The sequence below is a fragment of the Corvus hawaiiensis genome, chromosome 3, assembly GCF_020740725.1.
Source record: "Corvus hawaiiensis isolate bCorHaw1 chromosome 3, bCorHaw1.pri.cur, whole genome shotgun sequence".
Classification (NCBI taxonomy): Eukaryota; Metazoa; Chordata; class Aves; order Passeriformes; family Corvidae; genus Corvus; species Corvus hawaiiensis.
The window spans coordinates 72540931-72565877 of record NC_063215.1 but is presented as its reverse complement, the minus strand read 5'-3'; the positions used below and the strand labels follow the sequence as shown (position 1 = coordinate 72565877).

At 38.9% G+C, this 24947-nt stretch overlaps 1 protein-coding gene across 1 annotated transcript in view; it reads right to left on the bottom strand.

Moving 5' to 3' along the window:
• Window positions 1–976: 976 nt before the first annotated feature.
• The window catches only part of NID1 (nidogen 1), a 43829-nt gene continuing 19858 nt past the window's right edge, over window positions 977–24947 (bottom strand). The window contains exons 11-20 of the mRNA XM_048297878.1: window positions 24297–24440; window positions 23434–23556; window positions 15451–15675; window positions 14654–14826; window positions 12540–12666; window positions 8008–8179; window positions 7094–7251; window positions 5658–5781; window positions 4333–4445; window positions 977–2851 (exon numbers count right to left, since the gene is read on the bottom strand). Coding sequence (XP_048153835.1) covers window positions 2730–2851; window positions 4333–4445; window positions 5658–5781; window positions 7094–7251; window positions 8008–8179; window positions 12540–12666; window positions 14654–14826; window positions 15451–15675; window positions 23434–23556; window positions 24297–24440 — 1481 coding nt within the window. The 3' untranslated portion in view covers window positions 977–2729. The remainder of the gene's footprint in view (window positions 2852–4332; window positions 4446–5657; window positions 5782–7093; window positions 7252–8007; window positions 8180–12539; window positions 12667–14653; window positions 14827–15450; window positions 15676–23433; window positions 23557–24296; window positions 24441–24947) is intronic.

Genomic DNA, 24947 nt, shown 5'->3' with positions numbered 1-24947 from the left:
AAAGCCATGGCTTCTGCTGGCCTCCCTTCCCTGAGGGAACAGCTTTGCTCTTGCTGCACATTGGCATTGAGCTACAACAGTTGAAGTTAGCAACAAGCATTAGAAGAAAAACAAAACATGATGCTAGAGCTTTTTAAAAGTTCCTCATTTTTAGGGACTGGAATGCTGAAGTTGTGCAAACTTTGAAGTGCAAACTGCCACATCTACACCACTGACATGGATTTGCTGAAGCTTCCCCTCGTTTAGTGCTACCTACTCCCAGATACGATACCTGAGTTACTCAGTCTAAAAACTCAGTCCACAGTAATATTGTTTCTCTCTTTCTGCTACAGACTGCTCAGAAGTTCACACATCAACACTAGAAGATCTGCTGAGGTGTACTTTCCTTGACATCTTTGTCATTGCTCATTGATTTGCATGCAATTAGCTGACTAGTGTTTAGTAAATTAATAACCATCATAACGCATGAAGAGGAACATTGTGTAGATCTGTGCATACAGTCCAGTTCCATGTGCAGTCCCCAGCACAGATCACCCTCAATCTCCTGCTGTAACTCCAAATGCCACCCTTTAGATCCCAGTAGTTCTCTCCTTGCAAAGCACCCTGTCACCCAGAAACCCAGTACCAGGGCATTTTTGAGCATAAGGATAAATTCTACCCCCTTTAAATTTTGTCCTTGTCCTACATTTTCACTAAGGTAGGAGTCTGAAGTATGGGATAACTGAATTATGCTTACTTGACAAAGCTAAACAAGAATTTACAACCAGCAAAAAGATTGCATCGAAACAGAGAAAGCTCTGTGTTCTTCAAGCACTCTCATGTATTTGTTTTGAAGGATCCTACTGTCTCCAGAATACAAAAGGCCCAACAGCAGTTTTTCCCCTATGATTCTGCATCGTTGAAGAGAAGTACCATCACTAGACATGAGAGTTAGCTAAAACCCAGAACTCAACAAAAACATATTTGAGACACCACATTTCACTTCCTTCTGCAGGCATGACATTCTTTTTTATAGAAAATAAAAACCAACCATTTTTATTGACTGTACTGTAGATATCTGTACAGAGTGTAAACTTTAATATTTCACCAGATATGTGAATACTTCTGGAGAAAGAGTTATCAAGCACCTTCCTTTCAACAAATTTTTGATATTTACAGTAAGACATACCTGATTAAGTGTATGAATAGAATGAATTAAAAGTTATAAAAAGTTATACAAAAAGATCTTTAAAATGTTTATATGTTTTGTTATTTTATGATAAATATACAATTAAAGAGGAGGATGTCACACAGTTAAGACTCAGAACTGGCTCTGTTTTAAACTGTCACTGTTGTGTCTGAAAAGGGAGTGAGGAAATGGGGATGTAGCTTACTGCTCTGATCATGACACAGTGAAATGTGCTTTGGCAGGAGCCTCACAAGCCCTGTTTTCTCTGCTACAGGTTGGTTTGCAGGCAAGCTTCTTTCCCAACACACAGTGGGGAAATCAAACTTCACTCCCAGATTTGTACTGCTAATTTGACACATGAGTATGCATTTAGATTTTCCCTCTCCAAACTTACTGGTGATGATGAAAATATCAACTTTGCTTTGATTTTCTGAACACCGGCACATAAATGGGGCATCACTATCTTTTATTCTTTTAAGCACCAAACCAGAGGTGAGCTTTCTGAAAATCAGATTTTTAACTGCCATGGTATCTTATGGTCTACAAAAAGGCATGGCATGTTTTGCTAAAGAAGAAGGGTTGCTAAGAGAGAGTTCAGTGACCACTTTGAGGCTTATAGAATCAAATGTAGAAATACTATTTTAAAACCTCTCAGAAAACAAATGTGACTGTCTATCTCTTTAAAACCACTTGTCTCCCAATGAATCAACATCCATTCCTTGATGAACTATCAGCAATTGTTCAAAATATCTAAATTTTTTTAGTGAATTTTAGGGAACTACTCAGGAATCCACCTCAAACAGAAGAGAAAAAAATCTCTTAAAACCTAACAAAAGCTTCAAATATAACCACTAAGTAGTGTTGATTATCTATAACAAATTATGTGCTGTAGGAAAGGATCACATGAGCCAGGGTGAGAATGATAATCCTTACAACACATGGATAAAGTACTTCCGTAATACAAAAGTCAAAAGCTGAGATTAAGTTTTTGAAGTGAAAGGACTGGTAGTGAGAAGGATGTGGCTGGGCATTAAATATGTGTTATTATTGGGTATTCCCCCTCATCTGTTCATCCTTTGGACCCCCTGATTTTTTCAGGGGGGCTAAGCACACCACTTCGGCAGATAACTGCAGAACTGCAGATAGCTGCATACTCCAAGGTACAACTCAGTATCAGGATTTGAGTAGTTCCACTCTCTTTACTCTGTTCTGTGTTTGTTACTACAGTTTTGCCAAGAGACACATCCTCCTTCGCCTGGGCAGATGCAACTAAGGCCTCCACATTTACCTTTAAAAGCAAAGAGATAATATTACAAGGAATAACATGAAGCTGGACCCAACCTGTCTTGCTTAACTGCTACAAAACAGCCTCTGCCTCTGTGTGTGTGTGTGTGTGTGTGTGTGTGTGTGTGTGTGTGTGTGTGTGTCTGCATATGTGCGTTGTGGCTTGCTGTCAGCAGCATGGAGCACTTATCTTTAGGGCCTGATTGCATTGATAGGAGTGAGTTGTTTACAGCACATTTCCAAAAGGTGTCTGCTGCTCTAAAGCTTATTTTAATGTTCAGTTTCTTTCTATACAATCTACTCCAACCGTGTTGTCAGGGCAGCGGCAAGTACGGCCTCCTGGGGTAGCCAAGCAGAGGTGAGTACAACCACCATTATTCACTGTACAGTAGTTATGTCCTGGAAAAAAACAGAGATGCAAAACCTTAGAGAAAAATAAATGCAAACCCACAATAAAATCTGAAACAGACACATACAAGAGATGTTAAGATTTATGGCTACACTAGGGAAACAAGCCATAATGAGATTAGGAGTAAAAGAAAACTATGCTTTGGGGAGATAAGAGTCACCATATCCCTTGTGTCAACTTGACATTCACATCAAAGAAAGATTAAGATATCAGGACAGAATGAAAGAGGCAACATGAATCAACTGGGCTGTTCCTGAAATACCCTTTGTAAACTGGCCACATGGTCACAGATATTAGAATGAAGAGACAGTGAGTGAGTAAATAGAGAAGTGCAACATGTGGGGACAAAGTCCGAAATGCTACAGAACATCATCCTCAGATACCAACCATACAAAAACAGAGGAATGATCCACGAAAACAAAAAAAAATAAATCAGGTGGTTGGAGAAATGTTAACATTAAAGAGTAAAATGAAAGAGAAGTCAGTGCCAAAAGCAGGGGTTCAGAGAGGAAAGGCATCCACCCAGAAAACCACTTGAAATAGACATATGACAAGAAAGAAATGACACCAAGGTTCTGAATATTATAGGTATAAGCATCTACTCAGAGCACACAATGTTGTTTAATTTTACACTGCCTACCAAAATGGATATGTGAATCAACTAGTAATAACAACATAACTGATTTCTTAATTATGACTTTTGTATGTATTTTCAAACTCTGAGACAAAACTTCCACTAAATTGGTTTTTATTACATATATTAAGTAATTTGAAGAGAAACTATCCTAAGGAGGTTTTTTAGTCCTAAAGTAAAAATAGCACAACTCCTATAATTCTAGCCATGTTGTAATAAAAAACAGAAAATGCTTCTCCTGTGATTTGCTAAGAACAACACAACTGCACAATGATACTGCTTCAAAAAACTGAATTGTATTTCAAGGGTATCAGCTTTCTCTCTCCTCTTTTCAATAGCGTATCTGAAAAACTTAACATTCAGCAGAGCAGAATGGCCAGCTCAGTCCAGCCACTCTACCACCTGCTGTTTTCTGAACATTCCATTTTGAAAAACACTGGATCTCATTAAGGACATCTGGAAGACCGTAGTATTTCTGTAGTTTAAACTTAATAAGTGAATAAGGCCCTAGCCATAAATACAGCATTCCATTTAGAAGACGATATATTAGCATTTTTGACAGGTCAGATGCTCGTCCTAATCATACACGTGTGCTTTCACAAAGGACAGAAACGGTCCCTTCTCCCCCTCCAATTCTGGTTTCATGTGGCAACTACAACTGCTTTCATGAAAAAGAATTTAGGCAGCTTTTAATTTCTTACTAAACAGAAATCTAAGCACTAACCAGTTCTTCACTATCTAAACCAGCTGGCAGCTTATAAATGGGAGGTGCTACAAAGTTCATTTGGACAGTAAGGTGTTACACAGTTGTAAAAACTTGAGAATCATCTGGATTACCTCCTGGGCACTGAGCAAAGGCTGTGGTGATTCCATAGAGTCGTGAGCGCTTGTGAGGCTGGAAGTTATCATTTTCTAACGAAATTGTGCGATCCACTGCTACAATAGCATCCCTGCCATATGCAGAAGAAAATATACAGAAGTGAGATGAAGGTGAAAGTACTGGAGAAAACGAAACAGCACAACAAAAAACTCCAAAAAAACCCAACAAAAAAACCAACCAACCAGTCAAAAAACCAAACAAAACCAAAAGCAGAGAAAATCTGAAGTTGCTTCTTTTTTACAATTAGGAAGAGATACCAGAAGTAAAATCCTCCAAGACATCACCTTTCCTGGGCAAACCTAGTATGTTACGACCTTCACTCTAGGAAGCTAAGAAATTTATCAGGGAGACACCTTAATAATTTTGAAGATACTTCCAGTGCAGGACAATGTCCCTGTACAGGAGGGATGCATGTGTTAGTAGTTTTGGCACATTTTTCACATTCAGCCCCTCTAACAAGTAATGTGGTATAGCTGACATTGCAGCTATTAAGCATAACAATTATGGACAATGATGTGTTTCAGGTGGAGCCTGATCTCCAGAAGGAATACAGCTAGTCATAAGCAATCCTTCCTTCCAAAGTATAAAAGGGCAGTCAAGTGACAGGCCTGTAGCACGCTGTTCCCCAACCCTGTTCTAGAATACCACTTCCCACTTGCTAGTTTCTAACTTGGAAATCCTCACACACAGTAATAGCTACTCCTGCTGCAATTGCTAGAGGCATTTGGGTAAGAGTTTGCTGACAGAGCCCACGCAACCACTTACATCAAGGAACAATACTTATTTTAAAATGCAGGGACTGGGTTTTTTCCCTGAAGTTAAAGTAAACCTCAAAGTCTTGTTCGTATGGCAAGGTTTTAGAGAATTTGCAGTAAAGAAAGTCTCATCAATATAGTGAACACTTTTTTTTCCCCCACTTTTGATTGAGCATTCATATAATATAGGACACAGAGAGCCAAGAATGATGAATGTCTGCTCTCTACAATACAGCAGCTGTAAGAGAAACAAGTTACTGCCCACTCCTTCCCCAAAAATGTTCAGTGCTAAAAGCATTTTCTTCAAGGACAAATCACTGTGCTAAAAAATGAAAACTCAGTTAACTGGCAGCACCAATAGGTCAACTCTACATATCCACTCCACCCTGCATCAGCTATTGCCAGGAAAGCAACAAAACAGGAATGTGTGAGAGGTCAGGCATGAGAAATGCAGTATATACTTTGGTTTCTACCAGGGGAAAAAAAAAGAGTGAAGTACTCCACAATTTCTTTAGCAGATAATATACCTTCTCCAGTCTGTATAGTATAAATTCTTCCCATAACTTGTAACACCAAAAGGATACTGAATCCCTTCAACAATCTTTCGTCGACCAAGCTGATTAGTGTTCATGCATTCCAGCCTCTTGGTACCTGGATGTAGTGAAACAATTAAGCCTTTGAATCAGAACAAGAGAGCTCTCATCAGGGATGAAAGACAAGCACAAGTATACAAGCATGAACAGGGTAGAAAGTTCTGGAAATCTTTCAGTGTGCTGTTTAATCAAAGCCTTCCTCCATGTCACATGTATGCATGTGCCAAAAATTGAATGGATAAGTACTCCGGTGCTAGTGCTACTCAGCACACCACTGAAGTTAAAGAAACACAGATGTCCCATGCAACCATGACCAGTGCTCACAAGCTGAGATTCCTGCTACGGATACCAGCATCCCCAGGTTGCTGCGGAAGCTGACAGAAGGCCTCCTCCATTCTGGAGGGACACTGCAGCCTTTAACTAGTTCCACCTCCCCTGGAGGGGATTTTTTCAAAGTTTGCTTGGTGAGCATGTTCCCAAAATGTTTGCTAGGTTGGGCCATGAAGGTGACGCTGCAGGAAGAACATCCAACTCATAAATGCAGATAGGGTGCAAAAAGGTCTGGCAAAACTACTGCAGGCTGGGAAGACTGCTAACAAATGTAAACACCTGTAGGTTTCTCCTAAGTAATGGGTTTCAGAATTAGACAAAAAAGGAGAAGATGCAAATGTGAGAACAAGAAAGGAAGAGAGTTAAAGTAACTAGGGATAGCAGAAGGAGATACATTTGAAAGCCGGAGAAATTGTTTTACAGTGAAAAAGGGAGCTTGACCATTTTAGTTTATCCAAAACTTGAAAGGTGACTTGAAGTGTAAAAGCACCTCCACAGGAAGACATCTCTGCGAGTCTATAGGGTGAAAGACAGCAAGATGCCAAAAAAGATAAAAGTTACGTGAGAATTAAAAGTACACTTCCCCCTCCACCCACTGGCAAGACACTGTCACAAAACTAACAATGGGCTTGTGGCAGAACTTTCATCTCTTTATCTTTTGGGTGCATTGCTTTTTCAAGACTTGCTTCAGTCAAATATAAGCCAGATTTTGCCTCAGGCCTTAGAACGATAGTGCCAGGATAGCATTCTGTAAGGCAGGTTAGATAAATCTGTGGTTTTCCCCTAGTCTTAAATGAACAACTTCTACAAAGCCCTAAGCACTACCTAAAAAATAGCCACATACAAGACATGCAGACATAGATCTGTTGCATTCCTCGAAAGTTTTGTGATCAGAACTGAAATCCTTCAGCTTGCACACAGTCACATGTGAATAGCAATGAATAAATCATCGAAGCCAAAAGCTATGGTTGTGCATAATTTCAGGACTGGACATGCTTACACTACTACTGTTATGAAGAAACATTTTAGCCCCTCTTTACCTGCATCTACCCAGCACAGCATTGAGGAATAAGGATCAAATGTCAGTCCATTTGGTAACCCAAGATCATCTTTAACAAGAATTCTTCTGTTTGTGCCATCCATGTATGAAGTTTCAATTTTAGGAGCTTCTCTGTTCCAGTCGGTCCAGTACAAATTTCTTAGGAAGAAGAAAAAGGCAAGAGTTAAGACAGGGACTAATCTCAAAAGATTGTTGTAATTAAGAAAATGCTAAGAACACAAAAGTAACACACAGCCACTAAGTCATTTAAATAAAAAAGAAGGGCCATATTACACTTCAATACAGAAGTCAAAAAAGTGTAGTAAAAATGTAACAAATATACTTCCATTTAAAACAATAGGAGCTAGCACAGACATGAGAAGAAATGCTTTCTCTGCATTGTTTAGCTTATGATCAGGATGCCAGCCAAAAAGACCTATATTGCAACAGTTCTGAGAGCCATTCAAAATGTACATCTACATTTTGAGTTCTGCATCTCCCCTCCCATCATGTCTGCTCAAGCTAAAGCAAGAGCATTTGGCATACATTTGAGATCCATTCAAAACAATATTTTTCTGTTTGGTGTACCAAATAAGCAACACACAATGGAATCAGAGTAGTTTATCCTCAGGGGAGATCCCCAGAGAGAGCCATTAACTCTCTGATGTTTTACTATTAATAGCCATTTTTTAGTGGTGGGTTTTTTTTTCCTTGGATGTACATTCTGTGCCTGAGAATTTGCATGGCCCCTCAATGGCACCTTTGTTGTTTACTCCTTAACATGCACACGATTTACTGTAAGATGGAAGTCCCTCAGAGGGGTTCTGCATGGAGCACAGGTCTCTCCTCAGTCTGTTAAATAATCAAATAAATAAAATCGAGCTTTGCACATATCTCTTGCCAACAAATCCATACCCTCTCACAGGATCCACGACAATTGCTCTGGGGTTCACCAAACCAGTGTCAAAAAGGATGCGACGCTGGCGCCCATCCAGCCTGGCCACTTCTATTCTATCCAGCTGCGAGTCAGTCCAGAAGATGTTGCGACCTAGGTGATCTACAGCTATCCCTTCAGGGCTTCCCAAGTCTGCAGGAGAACAGAGAAAAACATTCCTAGGCACTATATTTATTCCCAATACACTGTATCAACCTCATAAGGGTAACCTTTAACTAAGATAAGTTTTCTTCACTATTCTGGCTGAGGTTCAACAAAAGCTACTTTATACCACTTGGAAGAGGAACATGCATTTTACCTCAAAGTTTAAATACACAAAACTCTCACAAAGACATAGAATGAAAAGTTCCATACGGAACAAACTTGCCACACACAGAAACTCTACTCGAAGGGGCAGACATAGAAAGAGCTGATAACAGAGAAATGAACAGCAGATAGTGTCAGAATCTTACTCTACCCTCCTTAGAAGGCCATAAAATGGATTTTATAACCCTTAATATTTCTCCCTCTTTAGTACTGGCATACATGGCACCCCTCTGAAAACTGAATTTATGCTAAGTTTACCTGATGCAGCAATTAAACAAAATCAAACTCTAAACACTAGAGACAATGACATTAACTGATGACAATCTAGATCTAGTTCTTTGTTTTTGCAGAGCAATTCTTCTTGGAACACATTTTAGTACTGTATGCTCACAGTTTTTCTTGGACAGTTAGTTGTTCCAAAAGCAACAGGAAATAGCAGATAATGACCTTAGTGTTTCAGCATTAGTAATTTCTAACTTGGATGCAGGATGCAGAAAAAATTTATAAAGTCTAATTCAGCCACTATGAGAATCTGCTCTGTTTTTTTCAAGGTTCCATTGAAAAAGAGCAGGCAGGCCATGGAATGTAAGGAAGCCAAAGACAAGTAAAAAAAAAAAAAAAATCAAATTCTGCTCAATTTCAGCTCCAAAAGAAAAGGAAAGAATTGTACATGGTCACTCCATGAAAGAGGTGAAGTGACCCTTTATACCAGCCAGCTGTTGAAAAAAAGCACCTTTCAAATGCTGATCCACACACTGATGGAATGTGGCCTGTCAGCCTTCTTTTAATTCTTAAGTTTATTCACTGACAGCCATTAAACAAACAGTATGTGACACAAGCAACCTTTCTGGAGAAAAGGCATTTGGCCCAGAACATTGGGTAGGACTCTCTAGAATTTGCTACTGTGATGTTGCTGTGAATAAGAGTTGCACAATAGTGTAAGCATCCTCTGCTCTTCCACTCAAGTGGATTACATTTACCAGTTAATCTCCACACATGACATTTTAGATTTATATTAATTGCTGAAGAGGTGGAAAGGAACAAACAAGATGTATCTCATTGTTTCTGACTCACAGCTCATGCCCAGAGGGGAGGGGCGCTGGCCAAGAAAGTAAATGTTAATCAGGCATTTCTTTACTCCTCCTGAGGGCTCTTGGGCCCACTTTGACTCAGTTATACTGACTTCACATTACCAGCTTTATTTCTCTAAGTGCCTCTGTAGAGCTAAACCTGTTGTCTGCAAGAAACCACCTCACATATAGTTGAGATCTTCAAGTGTTTCTACTCTTGCTGATGGCAGAGTCTGCTGAGGGTGGCCTCATTTTGAGATGGTGGTGGCAACAGTCCCCAGTCTCTGGCATCAGAAGATTACTGACTAAATGGTAATGGAGGAGCTCCCAGACTCTTTTAGGAAACAGAAGACAGTAGCAGGCAAAAGATTGGCTGACACTGATTCCCAGGAGCCCCTGCTCCCTGACCAGTTTCCTTGTTTCAATTACCTTATGTCTGCTATGTTAGGAGATTTATAGAAGTCTAAAGCAAATGTCCCTTCTGTGTGGTTGATAATGAGCCAGAAAACACTGTTCCACATGAAGGGAGGGGTAAGGGAATGTTTAAAGGCTTCATTAATCACCCATCTTTCCAGAGGCACAAATATGTTTCTGCTGTATTGTCATCAGGCCCGATACAGTCACAGGCTCTGTCCCTGAGGGCAGATTTGTACAGCCATGCACAGCTGATAGGACTTTAAGCAAGTACAACAGAGGAAAGCTCTCCTTCCTAACCTGCTGCCACAGCTGCAGAGCCAAGAAAGCCTCCACAGCCTATACAGCTGCAGGGATAAAGGAGAACTGGATGGGACTCCATAACTAAACAACGTTTCTGCAATGCAGCACAACTTGGATCACAAGAGCTTTAAAAAAACTCAACCAAAAATGCAGTACATTCCACAAAAATACACATGAACTGAAGAAAGCAGCTGGAGCTCACAGGAAGAAGAAGGCAAAGATCAAAACAAAACATGAGTCTTCTGACGGGGAGATATTTTCTTATTTCATGAAATTTTAAAGTTTCAATTTTGGCATGCCTAGCAGATATCCATTTGAATGCTGAATATTCAATATTATTTTGGTCTGAATCCTTATTGAAATGCTCATTAACCTACAAAAAATGAAGTGCAACATCTCTCCCAGTCTCTTCAGGAAAAGCATTCACATCCTATGCAAACAACAGAACAGAATTAATGAGATATCTTCATATATACAATGTTTTTCATAGCAGATAAAACCCATAAGGCTTCCATGTGGCATTGAAGCATCTTGAATTATCTTAAATAATCAAAGTTAGCTGAAAGCCTTCACAAAAAATTTTCCAACATTTGATACGTTGCAAGAATTTTAATGCCTACACACTCTCATTAGACAGATTTATATCCATATAAAGTTTTTAGCAATAGTAATTTCCCCCATTTTTAAAAGTGCAGATTCTGAAAAAATTCACTAATAGTGCAAAGCAAAAATCTTTTCCCTGCAGAGTTTCTAAGTTGCACAGGCACGTGCTTGCACTACAGGTTAGAGTCCCTTTCACATTAAATATTTTGGGATGAAAAAAGAAGCCTTAAAAAATACCTCAGCCATCAAGTGGTACAGAAATATGAAGCTCCATAATTGCTGGAATGGTTAGGGATGGCCTTAAGCTGTCCCTTTTTCCTTCCTAGGACAATGGTAGGATCTAAGTCACCCCCATCTATCTGCTGTCCCTAAGAGCCTGAATGGAATATCCACAAACTGACTATTCCTAACCACAAAATCCAGGCAGTGATTCTCTACACACCCAAAGAAAACTAAACCAAAGTTATTGTAGAGTTTTATAACTGGCTGATCATTTTTCTAAAGTAATTTAATAAGTTTTTTAACAATGGATGCAAAGGATTCAAGGCAAAGGTGATCTCTTCCAGTATCTTGACTTCAACGGTGTTCTAGGATCCTGAGGGCACAAGCAACTTGTGCCTCCAGCTATTTTTGCTGTTGTTTTTTTTTAATGACACCTCCCCCAACCATTCACTTTGTTCTCTAAACTTGTCTTCCCCTTAGCCCTTTCCACTCAATAAAAGGTTTTAATATCCAAGATGCATGGGCTTGCACTTAACCCTTCTAATGAAAATGAACATGGACTGCAGTGATCAGCAGTCTTGAAGGAAAGAGTGTAAGAACAAGATATAAATGGTATAAGCACTAACTCCACAATACACTCTAGTCTAATTCTCAAATCCTTGAACAACTACAAAGGGTAAAAACCAAACAAGGTGGCTTTACTTTCCATGTTACAACTTGAGTGGAAGTCATGGAAAAGTCACAGCTGAAATGGTTTCTAACAACTTCTCAGCTGTTTGATCCCCAAGCCAAGGAAGAGAGAGCAGGAGTTCTCTCCAACCTCCATGCTCACCAGTCCTTTCTCAGTAAAGCAGGCAGCTGACAGGCAGAGATTAGGAGAAAAAAATACTGCATATAACTGTGGAATACTCACAGCTTTTTACCGGCTAGGCTTGTAGTTCAATGCCTTAGAAAGCCTCGGGCAGCCTAGAGAGGTAGCACGGGCAATCTGGCATTTCAGTAGCTCTGAAAGTGGCAAATGGTAGCTGCAAAGCTGATACCACCAGCAGAAGCAAAGAGGGAGAAATATAGCCTTCGGTTTGCCTAATTCCTGCAATTAGAAGCTTTCAAACAGAGACAGACTTACAGACGTTCACAGGAGGATTGCAAAGCCAAAGAGGGCAGGTCCCCTCTTGGGTCCTTCTTTTATTTGGAGAAGGGTAAAGGGGCGGACTGGGGGCGGACCCGGGGTGACCGGCCAATCAGACACTGCTAAAGAGTTTGAGTTACATTTGGTTTTGCCCGCGCTTGGAACAAAGGCGTTCAGAGCATATGGCAGAGGCAAGTCCTGGCTTGTCTTGGGGAGGGGGAAGGGAAGCTCGGAACAGGCAGCAACATATAACAAATTCTCAGCTATCCAGCACCTACCTTACTTGCCAGAACAAAAATCAAAGACACCCTCTGATGGTATTCCATGTTAATATATAAACACAACTCTTAGTCAGCTCAGGCAACACCTAGGAAGTACATATTACTAAATTCAAGTCTAATACCAATCCTAGGGAGTAGCAAGAGAAAGAATTTTGTGCTGTTACCTGTTTTGATTATGGTTGTTGGCTCCCCGCCATGCAGGCTGGCCCTGCTGATCGAAGGGCCACTGATGTCTGTCCAATAAACCATCTTGTCCACACAGTCATAAGCAACTCCAATAACGACTTTGTCCTGTTGGACAACAAGCAAGTTAGATCAGCTTGGGATAAAGAACAATTATTCATCAGCAGCACTAATTTATGGTTTTAAGTCTCAAGCCTGAAAAAAACAAAATTCTTGAGGAAAGGTGGGAAATGGGGAAGAGAGGCTGAGGAGATCATTGAGTGACAGTCATTGTCAAATATCTTAGAAAAATACTTTTAGTTAAAAGTCCCTTTTAACTAGCAGACATCATTCACCATTATTTCAAAGAAGCATTGGAGGTACTAGTACTGAATAGTTTGTCTGACTTCTACGACTTCATCTTACTGTGTTACCCCTTCATGTGCTTTTTTCCTGTCATTCTTTCCCTTTAAGGGGGAATAATGACTTCTATCAAATCTGACTTGCACTGACATCCAAGTCATGCATTATGGCTGCACTTCCTATGTAGCACCATTTGACTCAAGTTCCAGCAAAGTAAGGTTTTAAAAGAAAAGTTAGCTTAAACAAGTGCTACATAAATCACTCTGGTGGAAAGAATATTCTCAGCAACAAGAAACATTTATATGCAATTTTTCAGGCAGAAAGAAGATAGGACTGGAGTTTGAGTTTAGAGTTCAAACTCCCTCCTCCAGGCAAATCAACAAGATTTTCAGGGTAAAGCAATTGGTGTACATGGATTCCCAAGTTTATCACTGTTGCTGCTTTTGCAACACAACTTCTTAGAAAGGTGTTCCAAACCTGTGAATTAAAACAGATGGACTTATTCATCAGTGTACATTAGTTCTGTAGGTTGCAAAACAATTTAAACACCTCTAGTGTCACTTTGCAAATATACAACACAGACAACACAAAGCTAACACTGTTAGCAGAGACTGAAAGTTTCATTTTAATTGAAAGTTTCAAGGAAAAATTGCACCTTATCTCTTGGAAGTTCTTTCCTGAAGATACTTTTAATTAATTAATTGAAGCTAGATCAAGTAAATAATGAGACTAGGTGACAAGTATTCAGAATAATGTCTCTTTCAGTCTTATTACACCATTTTTTACACCGCATTTTACTTTTTTTACATTATTGCAGCAGCACTTTACATAAGGGACAAAACCTTGATTTTGCCCTTACATCACAGCAATTTATGGTACTATTTACTGAAGTGAATCTGTGTAATTTAGCCAGTATTTGATTTACTAAATACTCAGTATAATACATATTAAAAAAAAAAGAGGTCAGCACGCTACTTGATATTGCCATCTATTATAAATACAGTAACACTGGAATGAAAACAGAAACCCTAGGCCTCAGGCAAAACAAATGAATGTGATGAAACTGCCAGTGAAAAGGGCTGGCATGTAACACAGGTGGTGGAAAAGAGAGGTTCTCAGCACCAGAGATTCATTTTCTAGGGAAAAAGATCCTCAAGACGGTAGTAAGAAGCATGGGAAAAAGATCTACCACCCACCGGGCCTACACACGGGGAAGGAAGCAAAAAAAAAAAGAAAGAAAAATATATGTGTAGCCAAGAAATGCAGACAACTGACTGAAAAAAAACAGGAATAGATTAAGATCTAGGAAAAAACTTTGAGGGACCAGGAATGGAAAAAATGGCCTCTCGGAATACTGCTATTGTAGATCTCTGTAGATCTCTATAAAATCTCTGTAGATTTTATATTGTAGATATAAAATTTTATACCAGAGTCAGAAAGTCAGTAGAAGTGTGAATAGAGACGAGTTTATATTAAGAGCTGCTGGAGGCATGTGAGATTAGATTTTGTGTTGCGAGCTATTGTGAGCCATTCTCTAAAGGGAAATAATTATTTTTTCTACAGGTTAGGTTTAAGATTTTTGACTAGTCAGGTCAGGAATTTCCAGTGACAAACTGATGGCATACTGACATTTTAATGAAGAGTAAAAATTGAGTTTTCAACTTAAATTATCAATGTGTGTAGACAAAGAGTGGCATTCACTTTTGTCAGGAATCTTCTAAAAAATAAGGACTGAGTATACTAAGTTACTTACTGGGATATGCAAGAGCGCTTTTGCACCGTTTTTCTTCATATTGTTTCCTTCTAGTGGAACATGTTCGATTTTACCACTTTGGGCAAAGAGCAAGTGCGTTCCTGGCGGCAGAGGTACCGTATCTGGTCGAACAGAGGGCCCAATAACAACAGGAGGAGCAGCTGTGCTCAGACCTGGTTAACGGAGAAGGAAACAGATGGGGAAAAAATTAGCTAGTACAGCACAACAAGGCTCTTTATTATTTGCAGAGACAATTACAGTCAGACTTCTTAGAAGGAAACAGCCCTATAAGCAGACACTAATAACTATAATCAGATGCAGAAAGCTTCTGAAATTTTCCCCTTGTCTGACAGAGAAGGAGCAACTGACATAATAGGTCTTTTCATGTTTGGCTCTGTAATTGCTCTCTCCTTCAAATGTTTAGAAAAATCTGTCTTATTTTGCAGCTGAAGTGAGGAAGATGTAGGAAGGAACATCCTTCATTTCCTGAGGCAAGTCAGCTATTACAGCTCCCAGAGGGAGAGACTATCTGGGCTTCTCACTGTTTCAAGGCAAGGAAGAAACTAGAAGACATTCTCCTTATTCAGAAGCTTACCACAGCTGTCCAGATGCCCTGGCTGAAGGAAAAGTGTGTGTTGGAGTCACTGAAGGGCGTGAGACATACTGCCACTGGGACAGCAGAAATCTTCACTGCTCCAAGTCAGTGCTGTATCTCAGGGAAGGACTAAGCCCCATATTTGGGAGACAGTGCACTCGGGTAGAGATACCCACAAGAAATATCTGCTTCAGCCACTTACATGGTGGTTGAACTCCTAGACCGCTTCTGGTGCCATCAATCTCATTTCCATCCCTATCCACACACCAACAATGTCCATTGGTAGAATGGCACTGAGTGGGTAGGTAATTCCCATGCTCATCACACTGGGGAATGAAGTGACCAACTCGCACATCCCTTGGGAAGAAAGCACCTCCACTGCCAAGAGCTACTTCTCGTTCATGCTGGCATTTGGTCTTTTCTACTTCTGGGGAAAAAAACCAAGAGAACAAAACAAACCCCAGTGAATATTTCTGTCTTAGCTAATAACTACAGTCCATTAACAGTTAACATATGCTGACCACCTACACACAAGAATTCTTACCTCTAGTGGAACATGACACTGTTACAAACCTTGAAGGCATATGACTTCAGAACAGCTGCAATGAGTCTGCCCTATGTAAGTGTGATGCATTTGCCTTAAACTTATTTTATCTTTCACTGTCTAGTTTAAAAGAGAACAAACAGGTTCTCTGCATCTTCCTTCATTGAAGGGTCATAAACAGAAGCTGGAAAACACAGTTGTTCTCCTTGAGGCAGATGAACAAGAACATTCTGTCTGACTTTTGAACCTGATGTCTACTGATTGGCAATTATCCATGGGCCTTAAAATGTGACAAATTAGACAGACCCTACAGTGGCTGAAGGTTTTTTTGTAATGCTAAAAAGTCGAGATTCCCTTCAAAGCCACAAGAGAATACCACAACATGAGGCAGAGGCCAAATTTTCTACAGATCTTAGGAAGTGAAGCAGCTCATTGCTATGATGTATATTAGGTTTTTAAAGTTCAGTTATGAAGTTTGAGCACTCATTTGATTCTTGTGTATCTAAGAAAGGAATTGCAGACACAAGTTGTCTACTCCCTGGTGAAGCACAGAGAAACACAACATGCACATTGGCTACACCACATGCATATATACTACTGTAGGAACAGTAATATATATATATTCTTTCCTACAGAGGAAAGAAACTTTTCAGATTATCAGGATATTCAGGGATCTGTCTCTTTATGTTTCAATTTTACAAAATAGTCTGAACTAAAATATACACCTTCTTATTATATTATCTATTATGCAGTAGGGAAAGTCATCTGGATCAATATATCTTCTAGAAGCCAAACAACATTATGAAATTGAAAGAATACAATAAAAATAATGTATTTCCTTCTCCAGACAAAGAAATCTGGCTTGGTTTTACCATACGCTTGAGATCCCTGGGAGAGAAAGCTGTAATTATAGGAGAGTATGTTTTCCCTGTCAATGATTTCCACAGACATTTAGAAATATTTAGCACAAACTGTCTGCTGAAGAGTCTTTAACATTACACTTCCATTTAGTCCTTTCCTTGTTTTTACATTGCCTGGTGGACAGCATTAGTTTTGTGTGGCTCAGACTAGACCAACCCCAGCCAAGCAAAAAGATAATCCCATGCATCTACAGACTGTTGTGGTGTAAATCACACAAAATCAAAAAATAAATAATTTTATTATTATCTAAACTAGTTATGCAAGCAAAAGCTTTGGACAAGTTTCCTGCACCTGGACATAATTAGAGGAATATAAATGACTGGAGAACAGCTCTATGAACAACTGGAATACTTGGCATCAGTTTTAATGTGGGTGGTGGAGAGCCTTGAATCAACCTACAAAATCAGGCCCTGTGGGAAAGCTTCCATTATCTGTGTCAAATTTTGTTTTCATGTATTCAGTGGATTGTGCAGTATGCAGGTAAAAGAAATGTTGCTTCCAGGAAACAGATGGTTTCGCCACAGTTTTTTTTTAATTCTAAACTCTCATTGTGTGCACTGCTCACGGGAGAAAGCAGGGGGAACACAGAGTATTGGTAAACTACCCCCGCCCCCCCATTTTTGTCCAGTGTAGAAAAAAATTCATAATTGTATTCCTATCAGCTTTGAGAGACACTATTAACTCCTCAGTACGATATAAAAAACAAAGCTAGAAGCTGATCCTTTTCTTCTTCCCAACTCATAAAATTAGGGTATATACCAACAGGTTACAATTTTTCAATCAATATTCTATATGAATTATGGAAAAGAGGGTGTATACACTCCCAGATAGGACCCAGTGATTACACATAAAATATATTAGTGTTATCGGTAACTTGAAATAACAGTATCTGTTCTAATTTCAAGACAATATTCACATTAATATCTTCAGATTTTATACAGGAATTCTGATTGTATTTTTGAAGAGAACTTATCTCGCAATGATCAAGACCAATCTCACAAATGGTCTGCTTATGCAGTCAGAAACACTAAAGTCAAGAGACTTGTCAAACAAAATTTTCAAAATTAGTATAATTTCTAGAAGGCAGAGCATATGATTGGTTCTTTATAAAAACCCATCAATGCTGAAATTTTACCTGCATAAAAGTATTTGCAAATACCCTATTGTCACTCATTTTTAGGAATAATTGTGTATTTTACTACTTCTTTGCTCATGAAAATCCCTTATATTACTGATCACTTTATTAACAGTATCAAGTACAATAAGTAATCTATGTTAAACAGACATTCTGAAAAGAAATAAATCCAGTGTTGCCATGTTCATCTGTGCTGACTCAATCACTTCAACCTGTCTTTCAATATTTTGTTTTGACTCCCTAATATGAATTTAACCAATATTAAAGCTTATAAACCAAACAAGTCACTAAACTAAAGGACAGTTCAACCAAGCACTTGGAATCCATTCTCCATTTTTTTCTCCTTATCTCTGAATCATGACCAGGATTACTATGCTTACAGTTTAGAGGCATCTGAAGAACCGTGAGCTGAAACCCAGTACAGTGTTGCAGCCTATGCAACAATGAAGGCACAATAATCCTGGATACAGATGACAGTGGGTTGGGATAAATAGTCTGCTTACACTGCTTATACTGCCATACCTTTTACTCACTGAGATTAAGAGAAGATGCTCTGATTTTGCAAGTTTTAAATTGCATTAATTAACTCTCTGAAATTAGTCTAGCTATGACAATGAGATTGAAAGATGAGATTGACACAACAAATAAAGCACATTTCTTGCCTTGATGAGCTAACAGCACAATTTAGATGAAAAGGGTAACAAGAAATGGCACATATTTAGGTAGTACAAGGGCTACTTTGTAAGCCAGCATCCAGACACAAACCTAAGAGCCAGTAAATTTTCTTCATTACAGCAGCCTAAATGTGGTTTCTTAGTGATCCTGCCTTCAGCATAAATACTGTAATATTTCATCCAGTCAGGACTCTTCAAAGATACAGAACAATTAACATTATGAGAGTCCTCTGATCTCATGATTGGCACGAAGCAAAAGTCCATTAAATACAACTGGTAGTGCCAAGAGCAAATAACACCTACCTGCTGTAACAGTGCCATTACATCTACTACTGCACCTGATTGTATCAAATGGAAAACAAGCCGTGCCTATTTCAAGTCTCCATATCCAGGGATAACTAGCCCTGATTTTCAGGAGGTTCTTACCATTCTTGAAAACCACATTTGAAAGCCAAGGTAAATGATCATGTCAATGACGATAAAAATTATATACACCAGGATTAGTTCATTCTGCCAGAGATGAAACAACCAGTAAAGCAGGACCTAGGTAATCTTTGGTGGTGAAAGAAAGCAGGGGTGACATCAGCCTTTAACAGCAGGATCAAGTCACAGTATTTTTCAGTGTATGCATTTAAACGTTACTGACCAGCACTTGCCGTAAAATTAAGTAAAACCCCTCCTCACTGGGTTTTGGTGCAGTTGATGCTTAACTGCTGAAGGTAATACTCTGACCTAATAGCTTTGTGTTTTCCTAGGGTGCTCTACTTATGCCCACAGGGCAGTATCATTTTTGAAACTAAGCACTTAATTTGGCAAACGATTAAAAACTGAAAGAAATAATCTGAGTCAGTAGTCAAATGTCATGAAGTAGTGGTATCTTTAGTAAATTCCCATATTACCTTAGTCTTGATTTTAAATTTCCTTATTAAGAAATTTAATTCTGTCATTTGGATTCCAGAGGAAGATACACAACTATAGGTTGCATCATTTGTGGAAGTGAAACAGACCACAAAACACGAGAAGGACAGGATGTAAATGTAAAGCTACACTTCTTCGAATACCCTGTGTAGACAAGCCTCTAAAGATAAGTCTATCTTTGAAACTACAACCCAAAAAAGCTATCAGCAGATCACAGCTCAGTTCTGTAGGGGTTGTGAGAGGATGTAAATAAGAATTCAGCATATACACAGGGAATATACAGGCATTGAGAAGAATATGAGGCTGGGCAGATGATTCAAGAAGTACTGTGTCCAGCTCTGGCAACCACAGTTCAAAAAACAGTGAAAAATTGAATGAGTTTACAGAAAAATGCTCCTAAGATAGAAGCTGTAGAGCAGAACAGAGATCAAAAGTGCGATGAAGAATTTGTGTCCTGTGGAACAGAGTACAAGTCAGACTAGATACACAGAATGGTGCATCCTGAACTTCAGCGAAATATATGTCCTCCTTCAGAAGAATCAATTAATATTTGATGTGTTTTAAACTTTTTTTTTTTTTCCCCAGTTGATTCATGAATTACCAGTAGCAATCTGGAATTTAAAAGTCACTGAAATATATTATGGAATTTGTAAAAATGAAAATGGAAGTAGCATGAATATAGAAATATGAGATGAAAACCATACATGTACACGTTTATCACATATGTGAAGAAAGAAACAGAATGGAGAAAAAACCAAACTAAAGCCATATACAAATATTCAAGGTATTTTTAGTCATGGAGGAATGCTCTCGTAGCAACACTGCAGAAAATGATTTATGGACTTCTCTTAAAAATGATGGAAGCCGAGTAAAAGGATGAGAAGCTGAGATGTACGGACTTCTCTTCTTCAAAGACTTATACTGACATTTTTAATTTCTGTCCTCAGATGCTGGAGAAAAAAAAAATTAAAAACCCAAATGAAAACGCTTCCCTTTTTTCCTTCATTTTCCTTTGTAACTCCTCACTTACAGTTTAGTCCTAGTAAGTGTGTTTCCCATGTGAAACCAGTTGCACACAGATGACCAGAGAATAGCTCTTAAGAGTTCCTAGCTCCAAGAATCTAGGCTTGTTTCTGTTTAGTAAACAGTGTCTGGGGTCTGTAGGGGTAGAAACACTCAGACATCTGGTTTTTTTGAAATGGAAAAATGAAGCGTGAGGAAATAATGAAGTACAGACTTTCTTAATAGCTGGGAGCAGCAGGACATTCCAACATCATTAACTCTTTCATTATCCTGCTGGCCCACTCCTACAGACATTCCCTGTATGTGACTCAAATCCATTTTTCTTGTGAGTCTACTTGTTTCAAGAGTTGCCTTTGAGATTTAACAGTAGGTTTCACATAATAATAAAGACACCAAACAAGCAAGTAATTTAACACATGGGTTGGAACAGAGAACAGGAAAAAGAACTGAGTATTTGGGTGAATGAAACTTTCCATGCTGTTAACAACCAGGAAAAACTTCAGTTACTACACTGAAGCTTACTAGATCAAAACCTCAGTGGGTAAAAAGGGGAAGAAAGGGTCTCTAATTACAGCTGAATACAATACAGACTCCTCTGCAATCTCCATTCCAAAGCAACTCACTTTACAAATCGGGTGCTAGAGTAAACTAAATTACTTTTGGGAGGTTTCAGAAAGTATAGTGTATTTCTGTCTCCTGGCAATGATTAACTGATGGATCTATCCATTCTAGAGGCACTAAAGCTGTAGCAACAGATGACACCCCAAGGGCAGTTATTGTTCTATTAACTCTAAGAAGGGAGCAGTCGCTAAATTGTAAACATTGCCATTGCTGCAGACTGGCTGAGCAACAGATACTTTGCATTTCAGTCACAATTCAGCAAAAGTGAGACTTCTTATCTATACAGATTGTTTTTCTGCTCAGAACATTTAATGAGCAGAGATAATTGGTACAAGTGTTTCTAAAAGCCTGTCTTTTACTGCTAATACAAAACAGTATTAAAAAAAATCAGTGAGGCATATATGAAGACTAACAAAACCTGGCAGATCTCTACCCACTAAAACAGTAGATACAAAACTCTTAAAAATATCTTAAAAATATTTTGTTACTACTGTTAATATTGTGACACGGAAAAATCCCTGTTCAAGACAAAATTGTGTTGAGTACAGAAAGTGAAGAAGTGTACAGGATAAGTAGGAAATAAAGTTACTACCAAATAATACCGTCTGCTTATCAGTTTAGGAGACACACTAACCACTGCATAAGAAAAGGTGTTAAGAATAACACAAAAAAACCCCCAATTAAGTAAATCATCACATATACTCAGAAGAAATTGTGTCCTTGTAATAAAGCTAATTGGTTGATTTCAAATATCAGTCTACCAAACCACCCGTTTCATCTACAAAGGGCATGTGGAAAACATGAAAGCAATGTTTATGCCTCTATAATTCTGCCTGAGGAACTGGAAACTTTAAGGTTTGATTTGCTTCAAATTATTCACATCAATTTTCTCCTCTAGGAAAAATAATTCTGTTTTTAGCAGCTGGATAGTTAGCTAAATATTTTGACAGAAGTCATAAACACCAGGTAGTTCTTCATTCTTCTGGCACTAAAATGAAAATACACATGGGTGATCATGCATGAAATGTTAGTTAAAAATTATATTAAAAGACTGACAAAGAGGCAAAAGCTAGGCCTCAGAATTAAACACTTCAAAACCTCCTACAATTTCCCTATGATATAAAAATCTACAAGCACTGGGTGATTTCACATGACATGTTACTGTGCACATGGTGAAGTGCCATGTAAATATGATCTAAAAACAGAAACAACTTTGTGATTTTTTTTCTTTCCTCTGTACAATCCTTTGCCTTTTGGTTTTAAAAACCGAGCATCCAATTGTGGGGGGGAAAAAAAGTTAGAAATTCAGAATTAGGAAATATAGAGGCAAGATAAAAATATTTAAGTTTCAGGTAGTAATATCATGCCACACAGACGAGCACTTTTATGCAAGTACGTCCATTATTAAAAAAACCAAAAACAACCCAACCAAAACCTCCAAACCCTTTCTTTCCTTTTGGCCCTAGAATATTCTTGTTACTCTTGTCTGCACAGTTTAAGTTTCAGTCTGTTGAGAAATGCCCAACAGCAAGAATCCTAGGGGGAAGAAGAATTGGGTTTGAATAGACTGAGAAGGTAGGCTTTATTTCCTGGATGAAAGCATTCACCATTCTACAAAACCTGAGTGCTGACCCATAGGTTTGCCATGCCGTGGAATTAAAGTAAAACAAAAACGCTACTTTGTGCTCCAATGTTCCTTTCTGTCTTTTTTTTTTTTTAAGCATATCTTCAAGATGAGTTTTATACTTCAAGCCTCAAAGTACAATAGAGAAACAGAAGTGTGAGGGTAAAGAACTTTCTCCTGAATAGAGAATAACAGGATAAATACAGAAACAAGTAAGTGCCAGCTAGAAACTGTAGTCTTTCTAGACCACAGGCTGTATGTGGCATGTAGGCATCTAGATCACACTGCAGACAACAGCCTCATGACTTGGGTCTCATTTTTCACTTTTCTCCTGTAAGTATTGCGTTCATTTGAATTGCCAACAATTCCTGATGTTTTATGGTATGTAATTACCAGGTATGCAAACCAAATCACCCCCACGGTCAAACCTTTACACAAGGCAACTTCAAAAGATAGTATCAGCTTGGGACTGAAAACTGCTGAGGATAGAACAACCAAAACGTAAAATGGGACATTGAACAGGATATCATGAAAATGTGATAGCAGTCAAGATACAAGTTTTGACAAAAGCTTGGTAAAGTCCTAAACTTGAAAGACTCAAGAAGAATAGAGACACCAGTGTGTCAGTAGACACTTTGTTTCAGAAGGGAACCAAATTAAGATATATATCCTCCAAATCCCAAATTATATTTCTGGTCCAACTTTCAAGAACTATAGAATTTTACCTCCTAACACACATCGGAAACCATCCCCACGATAACCTGCCTTACAGTGGCAGCTGAAGGACCCAGGAGTGTTGTAGCAGAAAGCATCTGGATGACAGTGGCCCTGTTGACATTCATCTACATCTGTAAAAGAAAAGATCAATCTCAGGTGACTGATGGACAAATCAGAGTGATGAAATAAAGTACAAACCTGCCGCATTTTCAGGCTCCTATTTCAGGGTATCTGATTAGACACACAGACAGCTCTTTGGAAGTATGTCTAATACAGAAATGCAAAGGAGGAAAAAAAAGGGGCGGGGGGGGGAGAAGCATGCCTGTATTTTAGGTTCTGTATCTCAGCATTCTCCTATTCCAAAGGGTAATAGACATTATTAACTCGCACAGTATTTTAGACATATATGTCCATATTTCCCAAAGAAAGTGCTTAACATAGCGAGAGAAGTAGAATTTGGCTAGCCCTGTTTACAACATGTAGTTAGGTAAAGCTGCTCTCCCACTGCACTCAGACTGACATGAAACAGAATGTAAATTTTTTTACGTAGTCTGAGCATTTTGTGTCACCACCTTAGTAATCTAAATCAATACAGTGCAGAGAGTTGCAGCAGACAAAGGTCTGCAGCTGCAACTACTGCAATTTGTGCATTTATCTCATCTTGGACCTTCTACAGACCAAATATTAAAGCGTGAATTCAAAAGTGAGGGGAGGAAAAGAGGAATGCTTAATTAAAAATCCTGCCTGAGGGATTTAAACTATGAAATTTCCTACTTGAAATGACAACTAAGTCATGACAAGGAGACGGCAAAGACCAGCCCAGCTGTGCAGTGAAGAGTATAAAAGCCCCACAATAAATGTTGCTACCCACCCTTGCAGGCATGCCCATCTCCAGAGAAGCCAGGGAGGCAGGTGCAGATGTAGGCAGACCCTCCGGTGTACACACACTGAGCACGCTGAGGAATGTCACAGTTGTGTGTGCCCGTCTGGCAGTGGTTTACCACATACTCGACAGCTGCAGGTTAAATGTGCAAGAGAGGAGATGAAAATCTGAACTTTCCTTGACAAAGTCTAAGCCTCAGAGTAAGTTCATGAGAGAACAACATCTGTGAAAGATTACAGAAGAGAAAGGAAACAAGGAACTGAGGGTTTTTGCTCTGGGGGTTGGGATTTTTTTTTCCCTGAAATCTCTCCTCTCACTGGTGTTAGATCTTATTAGTGTTTTACAATGAATTGATTGTCCTCAGCACCTCACAGGTGCTTGTTAATATAGAATGGGGCAGAAAGGCTACCATAGTGACAGATCCTAATATCCATACCAGCTTTGTTTATGAAAAGGAGTCCTGAATGAAGAAATGTAAGGCATCTCACAGAGCTACCTCACATGTTAGCTAAGTGGCTAGTTCACTGCACTGGGAATTATTTAGATGACCTGCTACACTAACCTAGCACTGACCCAGGGCTGCTGTCACTTGGCAATAAATAGGAGCTGTGACTCACTCAGTGGGAGATAAACACATTT